We start from the raw sequence: 23,449 nt of genomic DNA, 5'->3' as shown, positions 1-23,449 counted from the left end.
TATGTTAATATCAAACTCAGCAAATAGAAAATGGCCAGAAAATGTCATGTTTGAGTGTGTTCTCTGTAGAGGAAGTGGTAACTTATTTTAGCTTAGAAAATCAACAAAACATGCATAGTACAATCTGCCTAGAGATTTTATCTCTACTTTTGAAGTATGGTGAACTTCAGATATAGTTATACCTTTATTCTCTATGCTATACTGCTTTTTCAGTCATTTTAGAATGACATTTTTGTGCCAGGCACCCATCCCCCGGGCACCAATGACAGCCACGAGGCGCGGTGAGAGGAGGATGTCAGCCACAAGTGGCATAGGGATGGCGCCCGCGTCCTGAACACCACCTCCCAGGACACTAGACTATGCCTCACGTTCGATCCCGGTGGATGAGCCATGGAGCGGAGGCAATGACAGAGAGGCTCTCTTTTACCCTCTTGGCTCAGGTTCTCGTGCTGCCTTTATGAGAGCCAGCTGATCCAGGCTGGGCTTCGGCAGTGTGGACTCCTTCACCTTTAGGACCAGAGAGGGATCAGAGAGAAGATGAGAGGGATGAGCGGCAGCGAGATAAAGGACTGACAAGCTGATAAGCTCGGCTTGGAGAAACGGACTGAAAAGTCTAGAAGCCACGGAGAGGTGGCCGGTTTTGTTTGGTTTTGTTCGATCAGGCACAGGGCATGCTACAGTTTTATTTTTTGGCCTCCTGCTGGCCCAGTAATCATTAAAAGCTGTGAAGTTGCAAAGGAATAGCACTGTGAACACTACAGTCACAAATGAATGAGTAATTAACATCCTTATAAGTAAAGGATTACACGTTGTTTGTTCTTTTGAAGAAAAACTAAGTTATAAATAAGTTGAATTAAAACACTCATTTCATTGTGGGGGAAAGGAGAGAAAGGACCTTACAGAGCAGATTGCTAGAATCTCATTCTTTTTCGGTTTTATTATAAATCATTTTTCAGGTCATTTTGTAGTAGAAAACAACTTAAATCCAGCTCTCAGTAACATCTATTTGATGATATCCTATAGGATATTAGGCTTAGAAATGAAGTACCAAATCATTTCATACACTTGCCTGCAACCCTGTCATTTTTATTGTTATTGAAAGCAGTGATTCCAGACTTCTGAGTGGTAGTTAAAAGTCTGTGAAGAATGTTTAATGCTAAACACTCAGTGTTTCTCTTTATTAAGTCTGTCTATTATGCAGAGACATTTGATTGTTCAAAGTCATGATTGTTCATGCTTTTTTATACTCAGTGTTTTTTTATACTCATTAGTTTGAAGCCTACTGTTGAATCCCAGCTGTGGGACTAAATTGGATGTGTGTTTACAGTGGCACGCTGGCCAGCGATGTTCCGTCCCTGGCTAACAGGACGTTTTCACATAAACTTTTTTCCAGACCTGATGCTGTTCAGCATGTTTGGTCAAGTGTGAAAGTTATTTTTCAGTCCAGGCACAATCTGGAAAATCCATCGAAGGTCCACCAGAAAATGGAAAACGGTTGCATTAAATATGAATGATTTCACTTGTCAAACTTATGTTCTTTTTTGTAGACAGTGACCAAATAAGTTTTTATTTTTTATTATTTTTTATTATTTTTTTTTTTCACAATGCAAAATAAATGAACTACCGTCATGTTTTTCACATAGTAAGTAAATGCAGAGGATCTCAATTAACTGCACTTTTCTTTTATTAAGTGCTCAGAAAGTGAATGTCTCGTGACAGACTACAAACACCCCCATCTGTGACAGCTGTTCATTGCGGCTTGGAGTTGAACAATGAACTAAAACGACAGAAAGGAATAGAAAACAAGCAAACAAATCCCAACAGAGTGTTGGTACCAATGAAACTCAAAAAACAATAGAACCTGCATCGACCCATCACTGTAAAAATAGTTCAACTCAAAAAGTAAAAATACTTCATGTTGTATAGTCGCACATGCTTAAAAATGATGGTTCTTCAAGGGTTCTTTAGTAAAGAAAATGGTTCTCTATAGGACCCGAACATTCAGAGAACCCTTTGGGTCCTTTGAATTGTGAAAGGTTCTTCAGATTGATGGAGAATGTGCTGTAGATGTTTCTAGATAAAACCTTTTTGAAAAGGGTTGTGTATAGCACCAAAAAGTTCTATTGTAACAAGCCTGACATCGTAACAATATTTAGTGCTATATAGATCCTTTTTCAAAAAAGTTCTATATAGAACCATTTTCTTCACTAAAGAACCCTTAAAGAACCATGTTTTACAGGTGTGTCTTCAAAATGTATCACCCCCTGTGAAAGTAATGAACATATCCTCTACAGAGAACACACTTAAATGTGGCTTCCCTTTTTTGAATTTGACATATTGGAAAAAATGAAATACAAAATGTTCCACAACATTTTCACAGGCCACATTATGTTTTGTTTTATTTTTTAGTTTATTTTAAAAATGTTCTCTGTACAGAATATGATATTTATTTTCACTTAGAAAACCAGTATAATCTCATTTGACCAAGGGCGTGCATACTTGCATACGAGTGTATGAACGGTTCAGCTGATTTATGTTATGCATGGAGATCAAAGCAGTAAAATAAATGCTAATAAAGGACAATGAACTAGAAAATAAAATCATAAAGCAATTCTACTCAAATCTTTTTCAGCACCTTAAGTGAGGAAGACCACTGACCTGTAAGATAGTAATCAATCCCTGAGATAACAGGGGTCAGCAGTGATACCTAAGCGTTTTCCAACACTTTGAGTGAGAACGATCGCATACAGTCACGCCTTCCACTGGATGAATGGCAGCCATATGTCAACTTTGTCTGCCAACTTCTAAAAACTTTTTGCACACTGTGAAGTAACATAAGGAACTATGCAGTCAATCCATGGTTTGGAAACTCTCCTGTGTGAAAACAGACCTGCTATAATGATCCTCTCTTCCAAAACAAGGCAAGAATCAGCCCTGCATGCGGAGAACTGCAGTGTTTCCCAACCGCAGTCCTGGAGACACCCTGCCCTGCACATCTTAGTGTTTTCTCAGCTCACAACTGATCCAGCTAATAAGCTCATTTTCAACCCCCTACTGAGCTGAAGTAGGTGTGTTAAGGCAGGGAAAGCACAGTGGAGCTGCAGCACTACGGTTGGGAAACGCTAGACTAATGTACAAAACTGTGAAACTCATAGATCATCCCTTTGTTTATTTATTTCCAGTTAAAATGGCCATTTTTAGAGCAGAAGCCTCGACAACTAAATATATCAGCAACGAGTTCAGTATTTAGTGCATTTTTGTATTTTTCAGAAGAAGATTTAAAGAAATCTGCAGAGATGTTTTTCCACACCTCCAAAGTTCAGTCTTAGAAGTTTATTGAGGTCTGGACTCCGGGGTGGTCAGTCCATTGTTCTGAGAACACCAGCAGCTTCTTCTTCTTCTTCTTTTTTGTCTCCTTTCTTTTCTCAGTGAGAGCTTCTTGTCAGCTACACATCCTTTCAGACTCATAAAAACCACCTGGGTTTTTTCAGATCTGAATCAAGAGTGGAGCTTGATTTTCTGCTCTCTTTTGCAGATAAAAGCTTAAGTGCTGTTTATCTGATGGGGGCAGTTTTGGTGGTCAACCAGCTCTAGCACGATTGTTAGGAATCTCATTTTCTCTGTAGCTTATAAGATCTGTGGTATTAACCATGATACAACACAGACCTTGTAGAGTCTTTTGCTTCCCTTAAAATAGTAGGTCTGTTGCCAGTGAAGGGTCAGTTTACGAGGGTACAGAACACCTGGTGGGACTAATGTAATCCAGGACTGGCACACTTCCTCAGAGCTGAACTGTCACCTAATTTACCGATTTATGCCAGTACCTACCATTTATGATGTTACGTTTAACATCAGAGGTTATAGAACACTGTGAAGCAGACATAGAAGGTGAATGACTCAATAAATATAGTTATATTGACATGAATTGCTCATTTACTCCCAGCTTTCTAGGATGTGTGTGAAATAAAACTGTTGCTAATCTTTTTTTCCCTTACTTTTTCTTTGTGCTTGATTGATGTTCATTACACGCTAAAACTTTCTAATGTCTGCACAAAGAAAGTCTGAATATCCATCAGTATTATAGTTCTTATATTCATAGCGTCCTGATTGGATAACCCTTGAGGTGGTAAAAATGGATCACTACATTGTGATTTATTGTTCTGATGCTGGTGATTCAGCACAGGCTTAGAAAAAAAAGGTATGTAACTGTCACTGGGGTGGGACCCTCAAGGGTACATCTCAGTACCTTTAGTCAGGGAACATAACTGTACCATAGTCCATTGAAATTATATTTTCTAGGTTGTATTGACTCCACACACCCCGTCTCGTCTCCAGGCTTTTTATTTTATTGCTCTGTTTTAAAACATTCGGTTATGAAATGGTACAAATCTGTACTTTTCACCTGGAAAAACTTATTTAAGGTTCAGAATTGGATGTTAATACTACTGTTATTCCTGTGAGGGAACATTTCCATCGTTTGTACATTGATAAATGAAAAATGTACCTGAACAGAATCTTTATTTCTAACAGTGCATCTATTTTCGAATGTTGCAGTCAATTCTAATATAATCAATAATAATCTATTCACATGTAATAGTCTGTAAAGTATGCACATATTTTTGGGCTACTTTAAAAAAAATGTTTACTTATTTTTATTGTCTATATTGTAGTACTGGGTAAATAATTCCTTGTGTCATGGTTGTATATCATCAATATTTGATTATTATTTTTTTGTACCTCATTTAAGGGCAACAGCTGTTGTTTTCACTGTGTGAACACTTCATACTGAAAAGAGAAATATAAATGGTCCAGCATTGCATGAAATAAAATGGGTAACACTTTCTATGAATGTTACCTTTGTAAGCATCTATAAACACATTCATAACATGTTATAATGCATTCATAAGGCATTATAAACATGGCTATAAATATTTATAAAAATGCATTACACGTTATAGCCATGCTTATTATGCATAATGAATCGTTCACATAATACATTATAAGTACTGATGATAACAAATTATGAGCTCATAAGTTGTGTTTGTCCACTCTAAGTAAAGTGAAGTGTACTGTACTAAAGCCTCCTCCAGTGTTGAGAGTGAGGCTACAAGTTTAGGTATTTACTGAAACACTTCAACGTACAAAGTACAGCACATTACAGGCTTCCAATGTCAGATTTTAAACTAGGGCTGCCATCAGTGTTTTACCCAACATGAGAAAGTTAGTGTACACCACCGTTAGCTTGGTATTTGTCTTTATGCTCTCCAAGCTGGGACTGACTTCTTTGGCACTGACAGTATAACATGTTATCAACACTACTTATAATGCATTATATTAACAATTCATAATGTATAATAAACATGGCTATAAAGTGTAATTCATTTTTATAAATGTTTATAATCATGTTTATAATGCCATATGAATGCATTATAACATGTTATAAATGTGTTTATAGATGCTTACAAACATGACCTTCATAGAAAGTGTTACCATCCTATCTTACATTAAAAATTTTGTTAGCACTTTATTGTAACATACACATATTAGGGTTTATTAATCTGTTGTTCTTTGTTCAGCAAAACCCAAATTAATCACTAAATGCCTTATTCACTGTGTAAAAAAGTCACTAATAAGTGACTAATAAGTGACTTTTTTAAGACATTGCTATTCAGATTACTCAGCATGGATTATTTTTCTGCATTTACATCTTGATAGTGTATAATTGGCAACATTTTGTTCCTTTAAGGTTCAGCAACTTTAATTAGAGGCTAAAAGGGTTTAAAGTTTTCAAAAAGTCAGTATGTATTATAAATTCAAAAGCTATTCATGATATTTTGACAGGAAGAAATATGTTGAAATACAAGTTCACAATTCATCTGCATTTGATTGTTAAAATAGATTGAAACTAACATGGAATATTATGGGTTAACTACCAAAGTTCATGAAATTATCTTCACTTGACAATATGGGATGCAAGTTGGCTTGCTAAAATATATTTAGCACTTTTAGCTGCTAATTAGTGATGACTGAAACTCTTCTTTAGTTATTTTTTACTTTTATTAGCTTTAAAACAGCAAGAAAAAAAAGCAAAACTCCAGAAGTCACTACCCACAACCTATAAAAATAAAAGGTTGCCAAATATACACTATTAAGATGTAAGGTTGGGGGATAATTTGTAATCAATAATTTTCATAGCAGTATTTTATGTGCATTATTTTGTATATAATTACAACTATGCAAATCAGTTATTTTCACATAACGGACGTCCAGTCATATAGTAATACAGGTCATAATGAATAAAGCTTTATGCATAGTGAATAAATATACAGAAACATCTAATTTGGGCTTTATTGAACAGAAAAACAAGACCCTACCAAACCCCAAAATGTGTTCCTTGAAATAAAATGTTAACAAAGTTAGGACATGATTGCTTAAAGATTGATTAAAGTTCCCATTTTGGAGATCCAGTGACGATGTTCAGTGAACACATGGCACCATTTTCAAATGACAGCAGTGTGGACACATGTAAAATGATGCAATAGTGGACATGTCTTCATCTGAATGTTCCATTTTGTGTGTTTGTCAGCCGCAGGACTGGACAGCATGCTGTCGATGTCTGTCTGTGCGCTCGGACAGTTTCCATGTGGAAATCTGAGCATCTGTCTGCCTCAGGTACTGCACTGTAATGGCTTGGAGGACTGCCCAAACGGAGCTGATGAGGAGCACTGCGGTCAGTGCACACACACACACATCATTACACCTGCATCACATGGGTTAAACACTGGCTCTTTTTTGTGCTGTGTATGTAGCTGATTCTTAAAAAATGAAAAGAAGTAAAAAACTTTCTGCAAGTCTAAATGCAATTACTTTATATTTGGACACCATACTAACTAACTAACTAACTTAGAACTTACTAACACCCCCTTTTACAGATACCACAGCTTCCAGACTTTTTTGTAGACAGCTAGGAGTCTTTCTGTTCTTGTTTTAGGAATTTTCACCCACTCATTGTTGCTGCACACTTCTAATTTTGCAGTATTCCTGGGCCGTCTGACCTGCACAGGATATTTAATCTGCAGATGTTTAATGATGTTGAAGTGAGAGAACTGGGAGAGCCGTTCCACAACCTTCATCTTGCCGCTCTTGAACTAGTTTATGGTGGATTGTTGTTCTGTTGTAAAAGCCAGAATCTGTTCAGCTTTAGATTCTTGACTGACTGTCACATTTGCTTCCAAAATTTAGAGGAATTCTTCCATCTACCCATACCACTGGCATAATGCATGCACTGTCAGTCTTAACACTTGGCAAGGTGTGCTTTTCATCAAATGCTGCTCATTTTGTCATCCAAACATGTATTTGATGAGACCCAATTTCCAAGTTCCAATCAGTCCACAACACTTGTTTCAAAAACGCCTCTGACTTATCTTTTGTTTAACATACTTTAGATATTGACTGTAGTGATGACATCACAGGTAACATTTCCTTGTGATGACCACATCATCATTGTGTTTGTGCACAGTAGAGAGGTGCACCACCAGCTAAACCTTCCTCAGGCCATTTGCTGTCATATGGGGGTTTTACTTTGCCTTTCGCACAAGCATACGAGCAGTTCTGTCTGAGAGTTTTCTTGGCCTCACAGATATTGCCTTGACTTACACAGTTCCAATTAATTGCCATGTCTTAATGACATTTTGGAGAGTGGAAAATGCTAAATATGATATCTTCCACTGCTTTCTAGGCATCTTTATTTGCAGATCCTCAGCCAGCTGCTTGGAGGAGGCGAAAGGTTGTTGAGTGTTGGCACAAGATTTAGAGAGTCAAAGAATTTATTACACTCTAAAGTTGACAATTTCTAATGACAATTCTTGACCTGCTAACCAGTCTTAATAAGTCAATTAAGGCCTAACAAGTTAATTAGGTTCTGAGACTTTACTAAAAGGTGTCCAAACATTTGCACATGCTCCAATTATTATTTTATATTTTCTACTTTCGAAGTTAACTGGAACATAAAATGATCTCCCAAACCAATATTTAATTAGAAATGATGTACAATTAGTACACTGAAGTATTTTCCATCAAGACTTGTTGTCAGTGTGAAACTTAACCTCTATTCACAGTAGCCATAAAATGCAATTTGCCTTTGTTATAGAGGTCTCTCAGTTGAACTATGTATTTTTTTCCTCTAATATCTATAGAAAATACTTAATTGGAAATGTGTATGGTTTTCAAAACCAGAAGTGAACTGGGGTTTTGTCTGTATAGGTGAGCAAGCAAGTCAACATTTATAAGCAAGGCAACCAGTCAGATAATTCTTTATTAAGTTTTACCTAGGGCTGTTTATGCAATACATTATTATACATTATTAATGCCACTATTGTAGACTTACACATTTTCCTAGAAAAATGCATTGAGCCATTAGTAGTAGCGCAGGCTGAAGCCCACCTACTCTGGCACAGTGTGTAAATATAACTGCATTTGTAGCCCTCTCTTTCAAATACAGCTGTTTGAACAAGAGTGAGAGGCTACAATCACAGAGGAATTGGAACCATTAACTGATTAGCTGATATACGCTCACTGAGCACTTAGGAACACCTGCACACCTACTCACTTATGCAATTATCTAATCAGCCATTTGTGTGGTAGCAGGGCAGTGCATGAAATCATGCAGATTTGGGCCAGCAGCTTCAGGTAATGCTCACATCAACCATCAGGATGCGGAAAAAATGGGGGAAAAGATTTTGACGGTGGCATGATTGTACTGAGTAAAAAAAAGCCCCTAAAATGGAGGGGGTGATGAAAAAATTGGTTCTAATTCCTACTCCATTTTCCTGATTTGGAGGCAAATACCCTCATATTAAAGCTGAAAGTTTTAATTTTAATTGGACATCCAATATAACTTTGTCAATGTATGTATGGACCTAACTATACATTTAGCACTTTTATTAAATGTATATTATTTGTCATTTGCTGTCATGAACCTCTATATTGTCCGCAACCAGTAAGATTTGTACAGTAATCTATACGTTGTGGTAACCGTACTAAATGCAGCACCTCTTATCACTGATCACTCTGCCAGTGAATTGAAAATCATTCTGATATTGTTTTAATTAATATAATCACACAAAATAGTTTTTTTCTCATAAGTTGTAACTGTCTCGTGACTCTGTTCTCTCTCTATGTGTGAAATGTTATTACTCTGTGCTGAGCTGCTAGTGAGCAATAAGGGGGTGAGAACCCCACTGCTTTGAAAACACTTTTCACTCCTCTCCATCTGGAGATAAAACTGTTAGCACATATGCAACTTTATTAATATAAAAAAAATTTGACACAAAAATTCCTTTAAACAAACTTGATTGCTCTCCTATGGCGACGGAAATCTAATTCACTTCTGGTTTTGTAAATTATGCGCATTTCCATAAATCCTATTGAAAGAGAATGCAGTGGTTCAGCTGAGTGTCAAAATGAGATGGAAATTGCACTTCTTGGCTACTGTGAAAAAGGGTTCAAGGGGAAATCCACCTGTTTTCCCCACTAAATTCAGCTGAGATGTAAACAAAGTAATTCAGAGTGGTTTGATGGGAAATAGAGCTTTTAACAGGAACAGTGAGGTTACAGTGTCTACACTATGTTTCATGCACTAAGGTACTGTGAGGGAGCTTTCAGAGGCATTATACGCTTTAGATGTCTGGTTCTTATCTCCACCAATAAGACCAGTGATGACTTGTTGAATGTCTCCAGTATTGTACATTTTACATCAAATTGCACTGAATGACTTTACATCTTATGAAATCAACTGTGCAGAAGTTTTATAAAATCAGTGAAATTCCCCTTTATTAATACACATGTATTGTGTTGAAAAAGCATGCTTAGCTGTTTTTTATTCTGTGTGTGGGTGTAAGTGTGTGGTTTCCTTTGCTTGTACAGTTTGAATTCCCTGCACCTGACTGCTAATCCTCTCTTTGCCCACCCCCAGGCGATAACAGTGGTTGGGCTGACTTTTTTGACAGGACTATTAAGAGATCCTTCCCAGCAGAGCAGTCGACAGACTGCTGTAAGTACACACTAATCTGTTTTACCTAGTGGCAGCAGAGGGAGTGAAGAGCAGCATTAAACTCTTTAGGAAAATGCGAGGGATCAGTTCTGGGTCACCTAATATAGTTGGAAGCTGGAGGCATCTAAGCCTGTATAGAATATGCAATTAAATTGCTGCGTATAATATTGTGGATATGTGAAATTTAAAATTCAGTTTAATCATTCTGTCTTTCCTTCTCTCTCTCTCTCTCTCTCTCTCTCTCTCTCTCTCTCTCTCACTCTCTTTTTATCTCTCTCAGTTCTGCAGTTATACCCAGACGGCTGCCAGTGCACTGAGATGGAGCTCCAATGTGTGCGCATCGGTTTGAGTTCCATCCCACATGTGTCAGCTAATGTTACGTCCCTGTATGTACCCTTCACTGTCACTTAGTGTTAATCTGCATGTAGATGCTGAAACAGCAAGCCTGCCTCCTGACTTTTCCACTTACTGAAGTTGTGATTAGTTTAAACTGAAAGCCTTAATCAGGGATCACGGTAACTTGACAGGCTTCAAAAGCTGTGCACCCACAATGCTGACCATGTTCCCTGACAGTGCTACAATTACAAAACAGCATTTGAAACAGTGTTATTTTTTGAACATATCAGTCCTGTGAAAAAGTCAATCTTTGAATTTCCAGTCAAAATTCATTTCCAGTCATCAACAAATAAATGTAGTATCTTTTTTCCTAGTATTTAGTGTGTCCTTCCATTCTTTTCAGGAGACTTGCTTTCAGTAATTCAAAGAAATCTGCAGGGATATTTTTCCACACCTCAAAAGTTCAGCCTTAGGAATTGATTGCATTTTTGGTTGTCATGATCAAAGTAACATGTTCAGTGATGTTGAGATCTGGACTCTGTTATGGTCAGTCCGTTGTCCTAAGAGCTTCTTTGTTTGACTTGCAAATTTGATTCGCTTCTTTTTTGTCTATTTCCTTTTGTCAGTCAGGGATTCTTAACAGCTAAACATCCTTTCAGACTCATAGTGTTGAGTTGTCTTCTCACAATGGAAGGATGGACAGAAACCAGAGTATGTGAGTGGTGCGGAGTGGGGAGTGGAGCAGCATGATTTTGCCTGAAGCGTGGAGCAACTTTTCAGAAAGTCGGAGTGCCGGTGTTACTTTTCCCTTTTTCCACATTGACTACCTCTGTGTGACATGAGTGATCCAGCACCTTGACTGCTATAGCTTGAATGCTTTGGCCGTTCATACACAGCATCTTCGCAACGGAGCTGTTCAGCAAATTTATATACTGGAAATTCTCACTGATCACAACAGAGTTCTACAGATATTACAGATGTTTAGTCTAGTCTAATCCAGTTTTCTGTGTGAATGATGAAGATGGTGTTAAAAGCATATACACATGTTTACCCTTGGTAATTTTCTGGCTTGTGATTGGACCACTGTTTAAATCATAAAATGAAATGTGTGGTGTCTTATCCATGCATAAAATAAATAACACAAGATTGAATCATTTGGAGCAGACCTGGAGAGGGTTTGTCTGATGTGTGAGCGAGGAGTCAGTGAGGACCGTGAAGCAGAGTTGGAGCAGACAGATTACAGAACGCTTTGAGCGAGAAATGGAAATATCTGCCTCTCCACTCCACTCAAATATTCTGACAGTAACACCTGTGAATCGTTTCAGGCCTAAATCAGGAGTGGAGCTTGATTTTCTCCTCTGTCTCAAAAATGGAAGCTTTAAGTGCTGTTAATCTGATGGGGACAGTTTTGGTTGTCTACCAGGTCTTGAAGGTGGTTTTTAAGAGTCCTGACTGTCTCCTTGACAATGCAAATGGATTATCTTATATCTATTCTCCTCAGAACTTATTTACTTATCTTATTTACACATGAGAAAGAGATGTAAAGGCAGCTAAATTGAGTTTGGATATCTAGTTGCAGGGACGTGGGAAGGTGTTTTAACCCCTTAAATTGCTAGGGCCCACCAGCAGGCCCAAAGTTTTATTACATACTTCTATAATAGCTCAGCCAGTTTGCATTAAAGCCTCTGTAATTACTGTATAATAAGCCTTAGTATGTAATAAGCCTGGGATTTTATACAGGGGTTAAGTGGGGATGCTGAAATTTTAAACAGCCTATATGTGACTTGCCATGACCGATATATTAAACCACTGATGCACATCATCATTCTGCTGTCTCATTCTGGACAAGCTTTATGCAAATGAGTGGCGACAGATCAGATTATTGAAATGTGGTGCGGTAACCGATTATATTACTCCTGAGATTTAACAGTGAAATACACACTGAGAGGGAGATATAACGGTAGATATAAACTTAACGTCTACATGCGATGATTCTTAAAGTTTAAAAACAGTATTAGGCTGCCTTGGGACTCAGCATAGCATAGACTTTCTGTCTTTGCACCTTGATGTGTTTGAGTAACAGTTTTTGGCACACTATAATGAAAATTCACTTAAACAGTGCAGGATTTTGAAAACATAAAACTACAAACTCCAGGTAACACTTTATTGGAGTGGTCCTTTGTGGATGATTAATAAACTCTTAACAGATTATCAGTAACACATCAACAACATCAGTAGTGAAGCATCTCAATACATTCAAGTAAACTCTTATAGATGTATTGTTAATATGTTACTTCCATTAAGCAAAACCTAACCTTGCCCAACCTTACCCAAAGCCTAACCCTAACCCTGGCCCTAATCCTAACCATAACTTTAACCTTACCCAAAACCTAATCCTAACCCTAGCGATTATTATTTTTAACACTTGCAATCCTGAAATCAGGGAGTGCTGTAGCAACCTCAGCACCTCCACTTAATGCTTCAGGGTCTGGTTTTGTGATGATAGTGTCTTTTTGGAGAGGAACATCATGTCACTGATTCCTTTGGGAACAGCTTTTGTTGGGAGGACAGAAAGTGGCAGTAGGAGCACAAAAGAGAAGAGTGGACAAATTCAATACCTATGGATTTGATATGATGCTTAGTGTTGGAGGCGTTTGTGTAATTTACCATTTAAATGATGTTTTCTGCTTTTTTTTTCTGAAAAATGAACAACTAGCCGTTTCGACTGGAAACTGAATCAATGAAAAGGTGGTCCCAGGCTTTTGTGTGTAATTAAAGATTTTGTGTTCATTTTAACATACACAACACATAACTGCTAAGTCACCCTTTAACCGTGAAGGTTGGTGTGCAGACTGCTGGTCACCATAGCAACACAGACAACAATCTTGCCTAGCTAGTAGCTAACGGAAAGGCAAATTTTTAAATATTTATAGACAGACTTATATACAGACAGAATATAAATAGACAGACGTCGATGATTTGAAGACGAACTGACTCATTTGCATTTCTAGCCAGCACTCCAGCTGGTTTCCTGATACGTTTAATCTGCAACAAGGAACTATCAAACACTAAAAAGTCGTAAAAACTGAAGCCAGCTTGTGATTCACCAGATTCTTGATTGACTGTTCCCATTCCACCTTAAATGGTGCAGCAGTTACGTTCTGGCACCTCAGGCACCATTTAAGGTGGAACAGGAAAATCCGATCAAGAAGCTGGCAAATGAGAAGCGACTTCAGCCTCGTAAAAAGTCGAACATTGAGAGACATTTTATAATAAACTATTCTACTTTTGCGGAAAACTTTCCTGGCGGAGATGTGAGAAAAGCGGCTGAGCTAAAGCTTAAAGCAGAGCAAAGTAAGTCTGTGTTTTAGCACATACTGGGACATATTTACAGCCAAGATGATAAAATGGATGTAAAATGTTGTGGCTCTGACGTGGTTTGATTTTTGTGGAAAGGACAAAATGAACCTTCTTATCACTTGGGTTGCTGACCCCTGGGCTAAGGCAAGCATCATCTTGTTTCAGCTGTTGCTGGCTGAGGTGCTGTTTACACCATGTATCTGAAAGTATCCAGACACCCTTTCTAATTAGTGAATTCAGCTACTTTGAGATACACCCATTGCTGAGACAAGTGTTCAGTTGTGCAAGCAGCCTGTATAATCTCCACAGAAAAGCATTTCCAATAGAATGGGAATCTCTGGATCAGCCCCACATGAGCCTAAGGCCTAAAGATAAAGTCCTCTCAACATTGGGCTGTGGAGCAGTGGACCTGCCATCTCTGGAGTGATGGAGCTGATGAACTAACATCACTACCTGACCTTACTAATGCTCTTGTGGCTGAATGCAGTCATAAGTTACGGTGGGTTAGAGCTTCTAAAATCTACCATATGTAGTTTTGGAGATACTGGGCTGGTTTCCCAGATCATTATAAGAGTAAACCTACACAGGGAAAAGATTTTTCAGTGGTGAATGGCCTTTGGCATTGAAATGAAGTCTAAGACTGTGAGTTTGAAACTTATTGAATCTTGCATCCTTAACAGTAAATGTATCAAGGTTCTTTGGAGAGACATCATAGGAAAGCCTTAGTGATTATGTAAATCTTCCCAACCCTGGTCCAGGAGGTTCTTTGACCTGCACATTTTAGTGATTTCCCTGCTCTAACATATGCATTTCAACTCTGGGAGGGTTTGATTAGATGATGAGTTGGAACAGGGATAACACAAATGTGTAAAGGCCTTAATTAATAGGGTTAGCATAATAAGCGCTTTGGAAAAAAATATACATTTGAACAAAATTCTTAATAAATATTAATATTTTTATCATTTAAGACCACAAGTGTTTTACAGCAACATTCATTATATCCAGGACATTTTCCATATTAGTCCAAATTAGGGACCGGCAATTAGGGGGCGACAGTGTCCAATGTCCTTTTACAAAAATCTGACTTTTGGAGTAAACAGCTTTACAAATGAACACTAATGATGTCTTTGACATCAGAGATCAAAACTCCTCTATGAGTAGGTAAAGGACTTTTTTGTCAGAATGGACTGTTACCCAGTGTCTGTGGCTTTGAGCTGAACTGGCTAAAACAAAAATAATAACGCAGTTACTGCTTGTTAAATCCATTTCTTGTTCCTGTTTGTCTTGTTCCTACGATTGTTTATAAAAAAGTGCATCAGAGCTAAATTTTCAGTGCATTAAAAATCACATCTGCTGACTAATTAGTTGAGGAAAGACTTCAAAATGACTAAACATCACACTATAAATAAGAATGAAAAATGCTGTTGTCCCTCACCCGCTCATAGAGAGACTCACTGCTGGGTTTGTAAATGAATTAAAACAAGAACTGGAGTTTTAGACCATGGATCAGAGCGCAGAACACTCCTTGTTGTAAAATGGAAAGAAAAAGATCATGAAGTCTACCTATGGATTTCATGGCCATTATCAATAATTATCAATAAATTGAAAAGTGGTCCCAGTCCTAATGATTAAAGTACTAAAGTTTTATTAGTATTGGTATTATTTAGTTTTATTTTTCTTTTTTCTAAGAAGCAAAAGTCAAAAACTTTCATTTTTAAGAGTGTGGTGATGCCCTCATCACAAACTGACCTCTGCCTACGCCCTACTGTGAGAGAGCCATTAGGGCACTTCTGCAGATTGCAGGCCTTAATATTTTTAGGACTATTTATAGCATATGTCAGGGCTATAATAACATACGATGAAAAGAAGTAACTGCCCTCCTTTATCATATCTCTGACTTAGCTCAGCGGACTTTGCTAATATCCTGCCTCTCGGCTGTAATGGAGATTGATTCTGCCACTGAGTTTAATTCTAGGTCGGTGGCAGTTTAGGGAAGTTGAAGTTTTTTCTATGTAACTAAAATAAAGGAGGCACATCACCCCAGTGCCTTAAAAAGTGATGGGTCAAATGCCCAGTTATACTGACACCTGAAGTCAGAGGTAAAAAGGGTAAATAGGGAGGTGTGCTGGGGGCATGCACAATCATTGACACTCACAATTTTGTCTGACATGCAGCTCTGGAGCCTCACAAAGTAGCCCAACAATATAGAAAAGACCAACCACAAGGACTTCCTGAACATACCTCAGCTTCCTAACTGCAGAAGCTGAAAGTATGAAAAGCTGCTGTTGGTGTGAAACCTTTAAGCAGTCTGGAGCTCGTCATCATTCTTTGCTTGGTTTCTGTCTTCTGATCATTAACTGATATTCAGATTTATGCCACTCATGGTGAGAAGCATGTGAGGACAAAAAGCCACTTTGTTAGTTCTCTCCAAATGAGAAGGCCGAACCGTCCAGTAGAAAAACACTGTGATGTGCTATGAGATAAGCAAGAATGCCCTTTGTGAACGGCTCTTGCTGCTTTTATCTTCACATAGGTCTCTTAAGAGCAACAAGATTCGAGTATTACCTGAAGATGCCTTCATGAAGTACACAGAGCTTCAAAGGTTGTAAGTATCAGCAAGGTTTTAAATTTTTTTTCTTTCGCTGGACCGCCTGGGAGGCTGTTTCTCACTGACTGGCTGACTGACGAACTTTGTTGAAATGCACATGCGGGAGGAGTGTAGCTAGCCCTCAGTAGGTGGCAGTAATGTCTTCTAAGTTAGCCTGCCAACCACCATTCATCCAACAGAAGAAGGTTTGGGTGCCAGCTTCTCATGACACACAGCTTGTGTTTCTTGAAGGCGTGTCCTTGCTTAAAATATTATGCTGTAGGTTGCCGCAAGCTGACAGAAAGTTTAGCACAACCTGGGGGAAGTCTAGTGGCTCCTTGTCAGCCCTTTTTTAGACAAATGAGCATGTTAAATTGGCATTAGCTGAGAGTGAGCTGCAGGAAACGAATGGAAAAAGAACACGTAGCGTAACGTGCAGAGTTTTATGGGCATTTATCATTCTCATGTTCAAATTTGTGAACACAACGTATTTGAAAATCAGTGAGAAAACGTTCTTTATAACTTTTTATCTGCAATGGCACACAAAAAGTTATTCAAACTAAGCACCCCATTATTTGCAATTTAAGTGAACTTTTAACAAATAGTAGTTAATACTTAATTCCCTGTTTAAACGATCACTCCCCCACCCCCCCCAGCGGCCAGCTAATTGCTTTACTTCTCACTTTTTCACACTGGATTTAGCCTATGAGATGGTGAGATGCCTTTTAAATGATGTGAGATTTGCTAATTAAAATTATTTCAGATATTTTATGGGGTTTAGAAAGTAACATAGATGTAAAGTAACGAGAATTGTGAGATAACTTTTCCCTGAAATTAATAGGTAAAGTGATCCCATTACAGTTTGAGAGAAGTAGTAATTTGTGAGGGGCCAGCTTCTTGTTTTGGAGCATAACCATAGTTTTGCATTCTTGGAGCAGATTGAGTGTCTAGCTAAAAACTTTGAAAGGCTTATTGTGGATTATATATGAGCTGGTTAACTTCCCTGTGGGCTATGTTTGTATATCATTGCCCCAAGCACACAAACTGGCTTGATTGTAAAAACAAATGTGGGGTGTGGGGTTTCAGGGGTGTCATCCACTGATAACTGTATCCCCCACACTTTTAAAATTGCTGCTTCACCCTTGGCATTGTTTACCCAAATGTGCAGAGTAGAGATTGTGAGGCCTGGTGGTCCGGCAAAACTAGGCTTGCCTAGTCTTGTTTAAACTTTGGTTTCGGCTGCTTTGAATTAGATGGAGAAAATGCATTTCATCGTAATAATCCATAACCCACTCTCTGAATATGAATATGTAAATATGTGCAGTGAAGGGGATCAGCTGTTTTAAATGCCAAAATGCAAAATCTTTTTCACTTCTAATTAGAAATCTGATATTGACCATTAACTTGAAACATTCTGATGGGTAGAGCTGGCCTGCAGCTCTCTGATACCACATGAGATGCTTCCTTCCAGATTTGCTGCTTCTATGGATTAGAAAAGGTTCTATTATATGCTTGGTTATACATATTTCATTGTACTGGCCCGGGGTAGCTGAAGCATCAATGTGTGGCAAAATCTAATCTAAATCTGGGCCCAAAGTTTTATTACACACATCTATAACCTAAGAACAGCTCAGCAAGCTTGCACTGAAGTCTGGGTAGTTGAATTAAGAGTTTTGGTTTGTGATAAACCTGGGATTTTAAGTGTTTGAAAGTAGAAAAAAAGAGAAAAAAAGTCTGAACTTTAGCAAAACCTCTCAAATGCTAAAAAACAAAGGCCCTAAAATTGAACCCTGTGGGACTCCACAAGGAATGTTCATTTTTTTGATGAATGATTTCCCAGGGGAAGCAAGAGCTGTCCATTTGTTAAATCTGATTTAAACCATTAACTAGTTGCTGAGTACTACATTATTTGTATATTGTGAATTTATCAATGGTTAAAAGATAGTTCAGCCTTAAAGCCAAAAAATTGAAGTCTTTTTGAAATTGTTAATGGCTCTTGTGAAAACATAGCTTTACTTATGTGGGCAAATTGTTCTGGTGCTTGAAATGGGTTTCTCAAAGTCTTAAGTTCGAAAAATTAGTGGAATGTATAGATAAAATCGTAGGTAAACGTTCACCTCATCGCTACTTTCCAAAACCGCTGCAGCAACTTCAGCGACTGCAAATTTTATACACCAATTCACATCTGTGTCAGATGCAACTGAACGAAAAAAGAAAGGTTTACGACATGATGAGTAAGGCCTTAGTGATTTCTTGAGTGTCGATTGGTCAGTTTCAAGCAAAATAGTTACACACAGTGAGCAGCAGATGGAGTGTGTGTCAGCTTGTCTTCATTGGCTCGTAACTCTGGATGTGAGTCATGTACGATCCAGCGATAAGATGGAATCGAAAAGGCAGACGCTACGGATATATTTGAACCGTATTTCTGCGCTGTATTGTCACAGAGACATTAATAGAAACACCAAGAAACATCTAATTTGATATGCCGGCACATGTAAGAATATCTTACAGCCTCTTCTTCTAACAGTTCCCCAGTCAATCAATCAATCGATCAGTGAGCATTTGTCCTGGATGAACATCATAGCTCCCTGGTAATGGTGATGGTTAGTAGCATAGTAGCCCTCTTGTTATAAGAACAGGTTGTTGATTAGCTCCTTAGCCCATGCCAGGCCACTCTCTGCTTCTTTTTAGTGGACAGACTAGACTAATTAACATAATCTCTAGCAGTCTGATCAGCATGGAGCGATCACAAACTTGCACAGGCTTGTTTCATTTTCTAAAACAGCAGGACGCCAATGTCTAGGCAGCATTCTCATACAGTGAGCAAACGTATTGAGGGTCGAAAGCGGTGTGCCTGCAGAGGTCAGCTCATTGTATTGAACATCTTTGAGTAAACAAAAGAAACAACGGAGTAGAAAAGTCAGCAATGGATTAATTTCCTTCTCCATACATAATTAACTTCCTGGTCCTCAGAGTGCAGGGAGATTTATCATGACTATGCTAATGGAGTATTATTCATTTCCCTCCTGGCGTGTAAATCCAGCCTCTCTTTTAAAATGAGATCCTACTTCATTCCAGTGAAAATGCTATTTCTGATCCAGTGCGATACACATATCTGAACTGCACTGAATGACCTCCCGCTGACCTGCCACTAGTTAAAAAGTATAACTAAGGCAGTCAAGACAGTCAGTGCGAACTTCCTACCAATATATTCTATCTGAGTGAGTGCACACGGCCCGCTCTGAGTCATTGCAGAGACTTTTGACTGTCTAGCTGTGGGCTTGTTAAAGAAGCTCCTCAGTGTACACACATACACATATCACTGAAGTCATTCATCCAGTAATCAAGGTTAATTTATGTACATTTTAAGCTCATTAGCCCCTCTAGCCTTGACGTGCTTTACATTTTGCTGCACTTTCAGTGAGCTTATCACTCACATCCATTAGAGCAGCTGTGAAGTTGGGCGCAACTTTGTTAACCCCTGCCGATTCATCAGTTCTTAGCATCCATCAGCATCCAAGCAGCAGACAGTCTGAAGACCTTTAAAGTGGAGTTCCACTGATTTGTCAGTTTCTGCATAATGCATTTGAATTGCACTGAAGAAACACAGACAAAATGACATGTTATCTTCAGAAGTGTAAATATATGCTCTATTACTAGCTTATTACTATCTCAATTAATGCCTTGGGTTTAAATAGATCATAACATAATCCTTTTAAATATCTCAGGTCTGAATGCTTCACTGTTTTTTTTTTTTCAAGTAGTTTTACTGTTTTACAGATTGAAGTAATTCAATAGAGTGGTCCATGTATTCAAATACTGGTTTATATATAAGTTATTCAAGGCTTATAGATGTGTTATGAAATCACTATGCAGGTAGCCTTCAAATACAGAGTTACTGAAAAGACTTAGTATGTGATACTTTCTCGGCATCTGCCTTATACGTTCTATTACTTTGAAATGATGTTTATGACAATGTTATAAACCGAACACATGTCTATTACTTTGGTTTAAGGCCCCTTATGTTGCTGCAGTGTCATTTACTTCATAAACTTTTTGTCGTCTGGCATAAGCTGGTTAAAGTTTTCAAGTATTTGTTTACAAATATGTTATACAATGCTTATGTATGTCTTATGAAGTCTTTATGTAGGTAGCCTCCAAAAAGTGTTACCATTGTTTCTTAATTGAAAAACAATGGAAATCAAACATTCTTCATAAACTTTCAAAAGAAATGTCTTTAAACGTGTTGTGGTTGCATATGAACTCTTGTGTGTAGCTCATGTGTCCTGTTCTCCGTATGTTTGTGTTTCAGGTTTCTTCAGGATAACTGCATAAGCTCTGTGTCTAGCCAGGCTTTTAGTGGACTATTCAAACTGCAGAAACTGTGAGTACATTTTGAACTTCAGAACCACTTGACTGCCTTCCTGGCGCTGAAGGCTGATGCTTTTGAGTGCAGTTTCATAGAGACCTTGAGGATGAGCTGTATTCAGTAATAAAAATATAACTGGCTGTTTTATATCTATAATAAGAATCCAATAAAATGTTCTTAGAAGCTCTTTTATTGATTCTGTGAGCTGCTATTATGTAAAGCCTGATCAGCTCTCAGCTGCCAGAAAAAAGGACTAGATTTTAAATCTCAAAACAGCATATGTTTTGTGCTTCCGCTCAAAGGATTGTGTGGCATATTACTCCACAGAGGACTGCAGTGATTTGAAATTAATATCAGAATTCTTTCAAAAGCTAAGACAGACAAAAAAGAAAAGATGATGCGTCAGTAACCCTTTCTTTCACAGTCCTCAAAGTTCCAGGTTATTTAGCACGTAAGTCTGAGCTACAGTCTTCATAATACTTATAATACCAAGACAGTCAAACTAAATTACACTGAAATGACTAACAGTTCTAGCTGATGAGGTACATAGTAAAATGTCTCACAAATATTTGGAGTAACAAGGTGGTAAGTACAAACACAATGTCACATTGATCTCACAATTAAGCAGCAAGTACATCAGAAATGTCTCCATGTACTGGATAAGTCATATGTAATAGATTGACAGTGCAAAATGCAGAGATTTTCTTTTATAGCCTAGATTCAGTTTCATGAAGTATTTTATTATCTATAGGTAATAAAGAGGTACATACTGTAAAACTATTTGTACTTCATGCATGTACAAATAGTTTTGTGCACTGAGGACATGCATGTATGTCTTTTTATGTCATACTTTTTACCCAAAATAACTACACGGTAACGTGGACATTGTACATACACATACATACTCAGCTAATATTAACAACCTGTTTGCATTTCAGTATAATTTAGTTATACTGCCCTGGAACTTACTCAAGATAATTACCTGCAACTTTGGATTTTATACATCACGCTTATCTGGTTAACAGCTAGAAATTAAGGGACTGTAAAATAATCAATAAAAAAAGAAAAGCTTAAAAAACCATAAATAAATAAATAAATAAAATGACTATTACGGGAATGAAGGTGTAATACTCACTCTACCGCACTACAATATTTTATTTTTATTATTCTTTTACTGGTAGATGTAGATAAACAAATGTAGAGCAGCTCTCTGCTGCTGCCAACTTTTTTCCCATTTGTGCTGACGCAGTAAAGATGCAGCAGGTCCGCTTTTTAAAAAATTGATCAGTTTGGTGCTTTTAAGGCTTTAAATGTACATAAACTCGATTGTGCTCATGCCTTATTAAACTCAGCTCACTAAAAAGCTTCGCTCCGCATGTCAGTGACCTTTTCTCCATTTTTCTTTGTTGACTTGCTGTATTTTCTTTTTTCACACTCTCAGTTTTTATTGGCTGCTGCAGGAATCCATTCAGATTGGGCCGTTGACCAAAATACACTACTAGATTACGCTCAGATCAAAGGTCAAAAAAATCAAACATGTCTGATATACTCCCACTGGTCTGATACACGATCGGGAGACCAAAAATCTGAGTCTGTCCCCCTCATACGCGACTCGACTCTCTCTCCAACTGTCGACTCTGACTGCTCCAAAAATCCACAGACTTGAGCCGACCAGCTCAGACTCAAGCCTTGGGCACACAACATGACTTTTAAAGTCTTAACAGATTATAAAACGACTGGGAATCTCACACTATCTGACTGTTTTTTACTGATTCTTTTGGGCGACTGAAATATTAGGGATCACACACTAAATGACTGGACATCACACACTACTCGACTTTAAAGCTGCTGTTGGTCTAAACGGAGCTCACTGAACTCACGTGAACTCACGCAAACTCTCACGTTACTAGGGGACCCAAATAAACAACTGTGGAGCTGCTCCTGCTGTTTTTACTGCTGTTTGCACTGACACAGTAAAATAGCAGCAGGTCAGCTTTTTAAATTGAGGGTCATGGATTAAAGAATGTGATCAGTGTGGTATTTTTTAGAGTTTTAAATGGACATAATCTCAATTGTGCTTGTGCCTTAAACTCAGCTCACTAAAAGGCTTCGCTCCACATGTGAGTGACTTTTTTGCCATTGTTCTTTGTTTGGTTGCTGTATGTTCTTCTATCGCGCTCTCTGTTTTCATTGGCTGTTGCAGGAATCCGTTCAGATTGAGTCGTTGACCAGTTTACACTAGATTTCACTCAGAGTTGGGTCGAAAAAATCAAACATGTTTGATAAACTCTGACTGGTCTGAAACGCGAGCGGGAAGCCAAAAATCTGAGTCTGCGCGCCTCAAACACTACTCGATTCTCTCTCCAACTGACTCCGACTGACCCAAAAATCTGCAGACTAGAGTCGACGAGCTCAGACCCAGCCAGACTGAGAATTGGGGCTGAATTGCGGTAACGATTGTGTAGTGTGACCCCGGCTTAATGTAGAGATCTACAGTGTTCTCTAGAAATCACAGGTGCGCTGTGGGAGATTGTAGTGTCCTCAAATTCAGTCTGGAATTAGATTTTAATTCCAGACGTGTTCGATGTGTTCAGTAGTTCCCTAAAACTCAGAAGGTGAAGCCATAATGTAGAGGGTGTTGTTTCTACAGAACCATTACTCAGTGAAATGATACAGTTACACAGAAAACATTATTATAGACATTATTTGTGAGGTAGAACACTGCAGTGTGTGTCTGTAATGTTAT

The 23,449-nt window shown here is 38.1% G+C and overlaps 1 protein-coding gene across 1 annotated transcript in view; it reads left to right on the top strand.

The window, feature by feature from the left end:
* rxfp2b (relaxin family peptide receptor 2b) overlaps positions 1-23,449 on the top strand; it is a 104,692-nt gene that overhangs the window by 8,829 nt on the left and 72,414 nt on the right. Inside the window, 5 exon segments of the mRNA XM_036565254.1 lie at positions 6,587-6,730; positions 9,974-10,051; positions 10,332-10,437; positions 16,281-16,352; positions 20,647-20,718. Of these exon segments, the coding sequence (XP_036421147.1) occupies positions 6,587-6,730; positions 9,974-10,051; positions 10,332-10,437; positions 16,281-16,352; positions 20,647-20,718 (472 nt within the window).

This window comes from Colossoma macropomum, unplaced genomic scaffold (genome assembly GCF_904425465.1).
Source record: "Colossoma macropomum unplaced genomic scaffold, Colossoma_macropomum, whole genome shotgun sequence".
Classification (NCBI taxonomy): Eukaryota; Metazoa; Chordata; class Actinopteri; order Characiformes; family Serrasalmidae; genus Colossoma; species Colossoma macropomum.
Note: the sequence above shows the minus strand (reverse complement) of the source record. Positions and strands in the feature narration are given on the sequence as shown.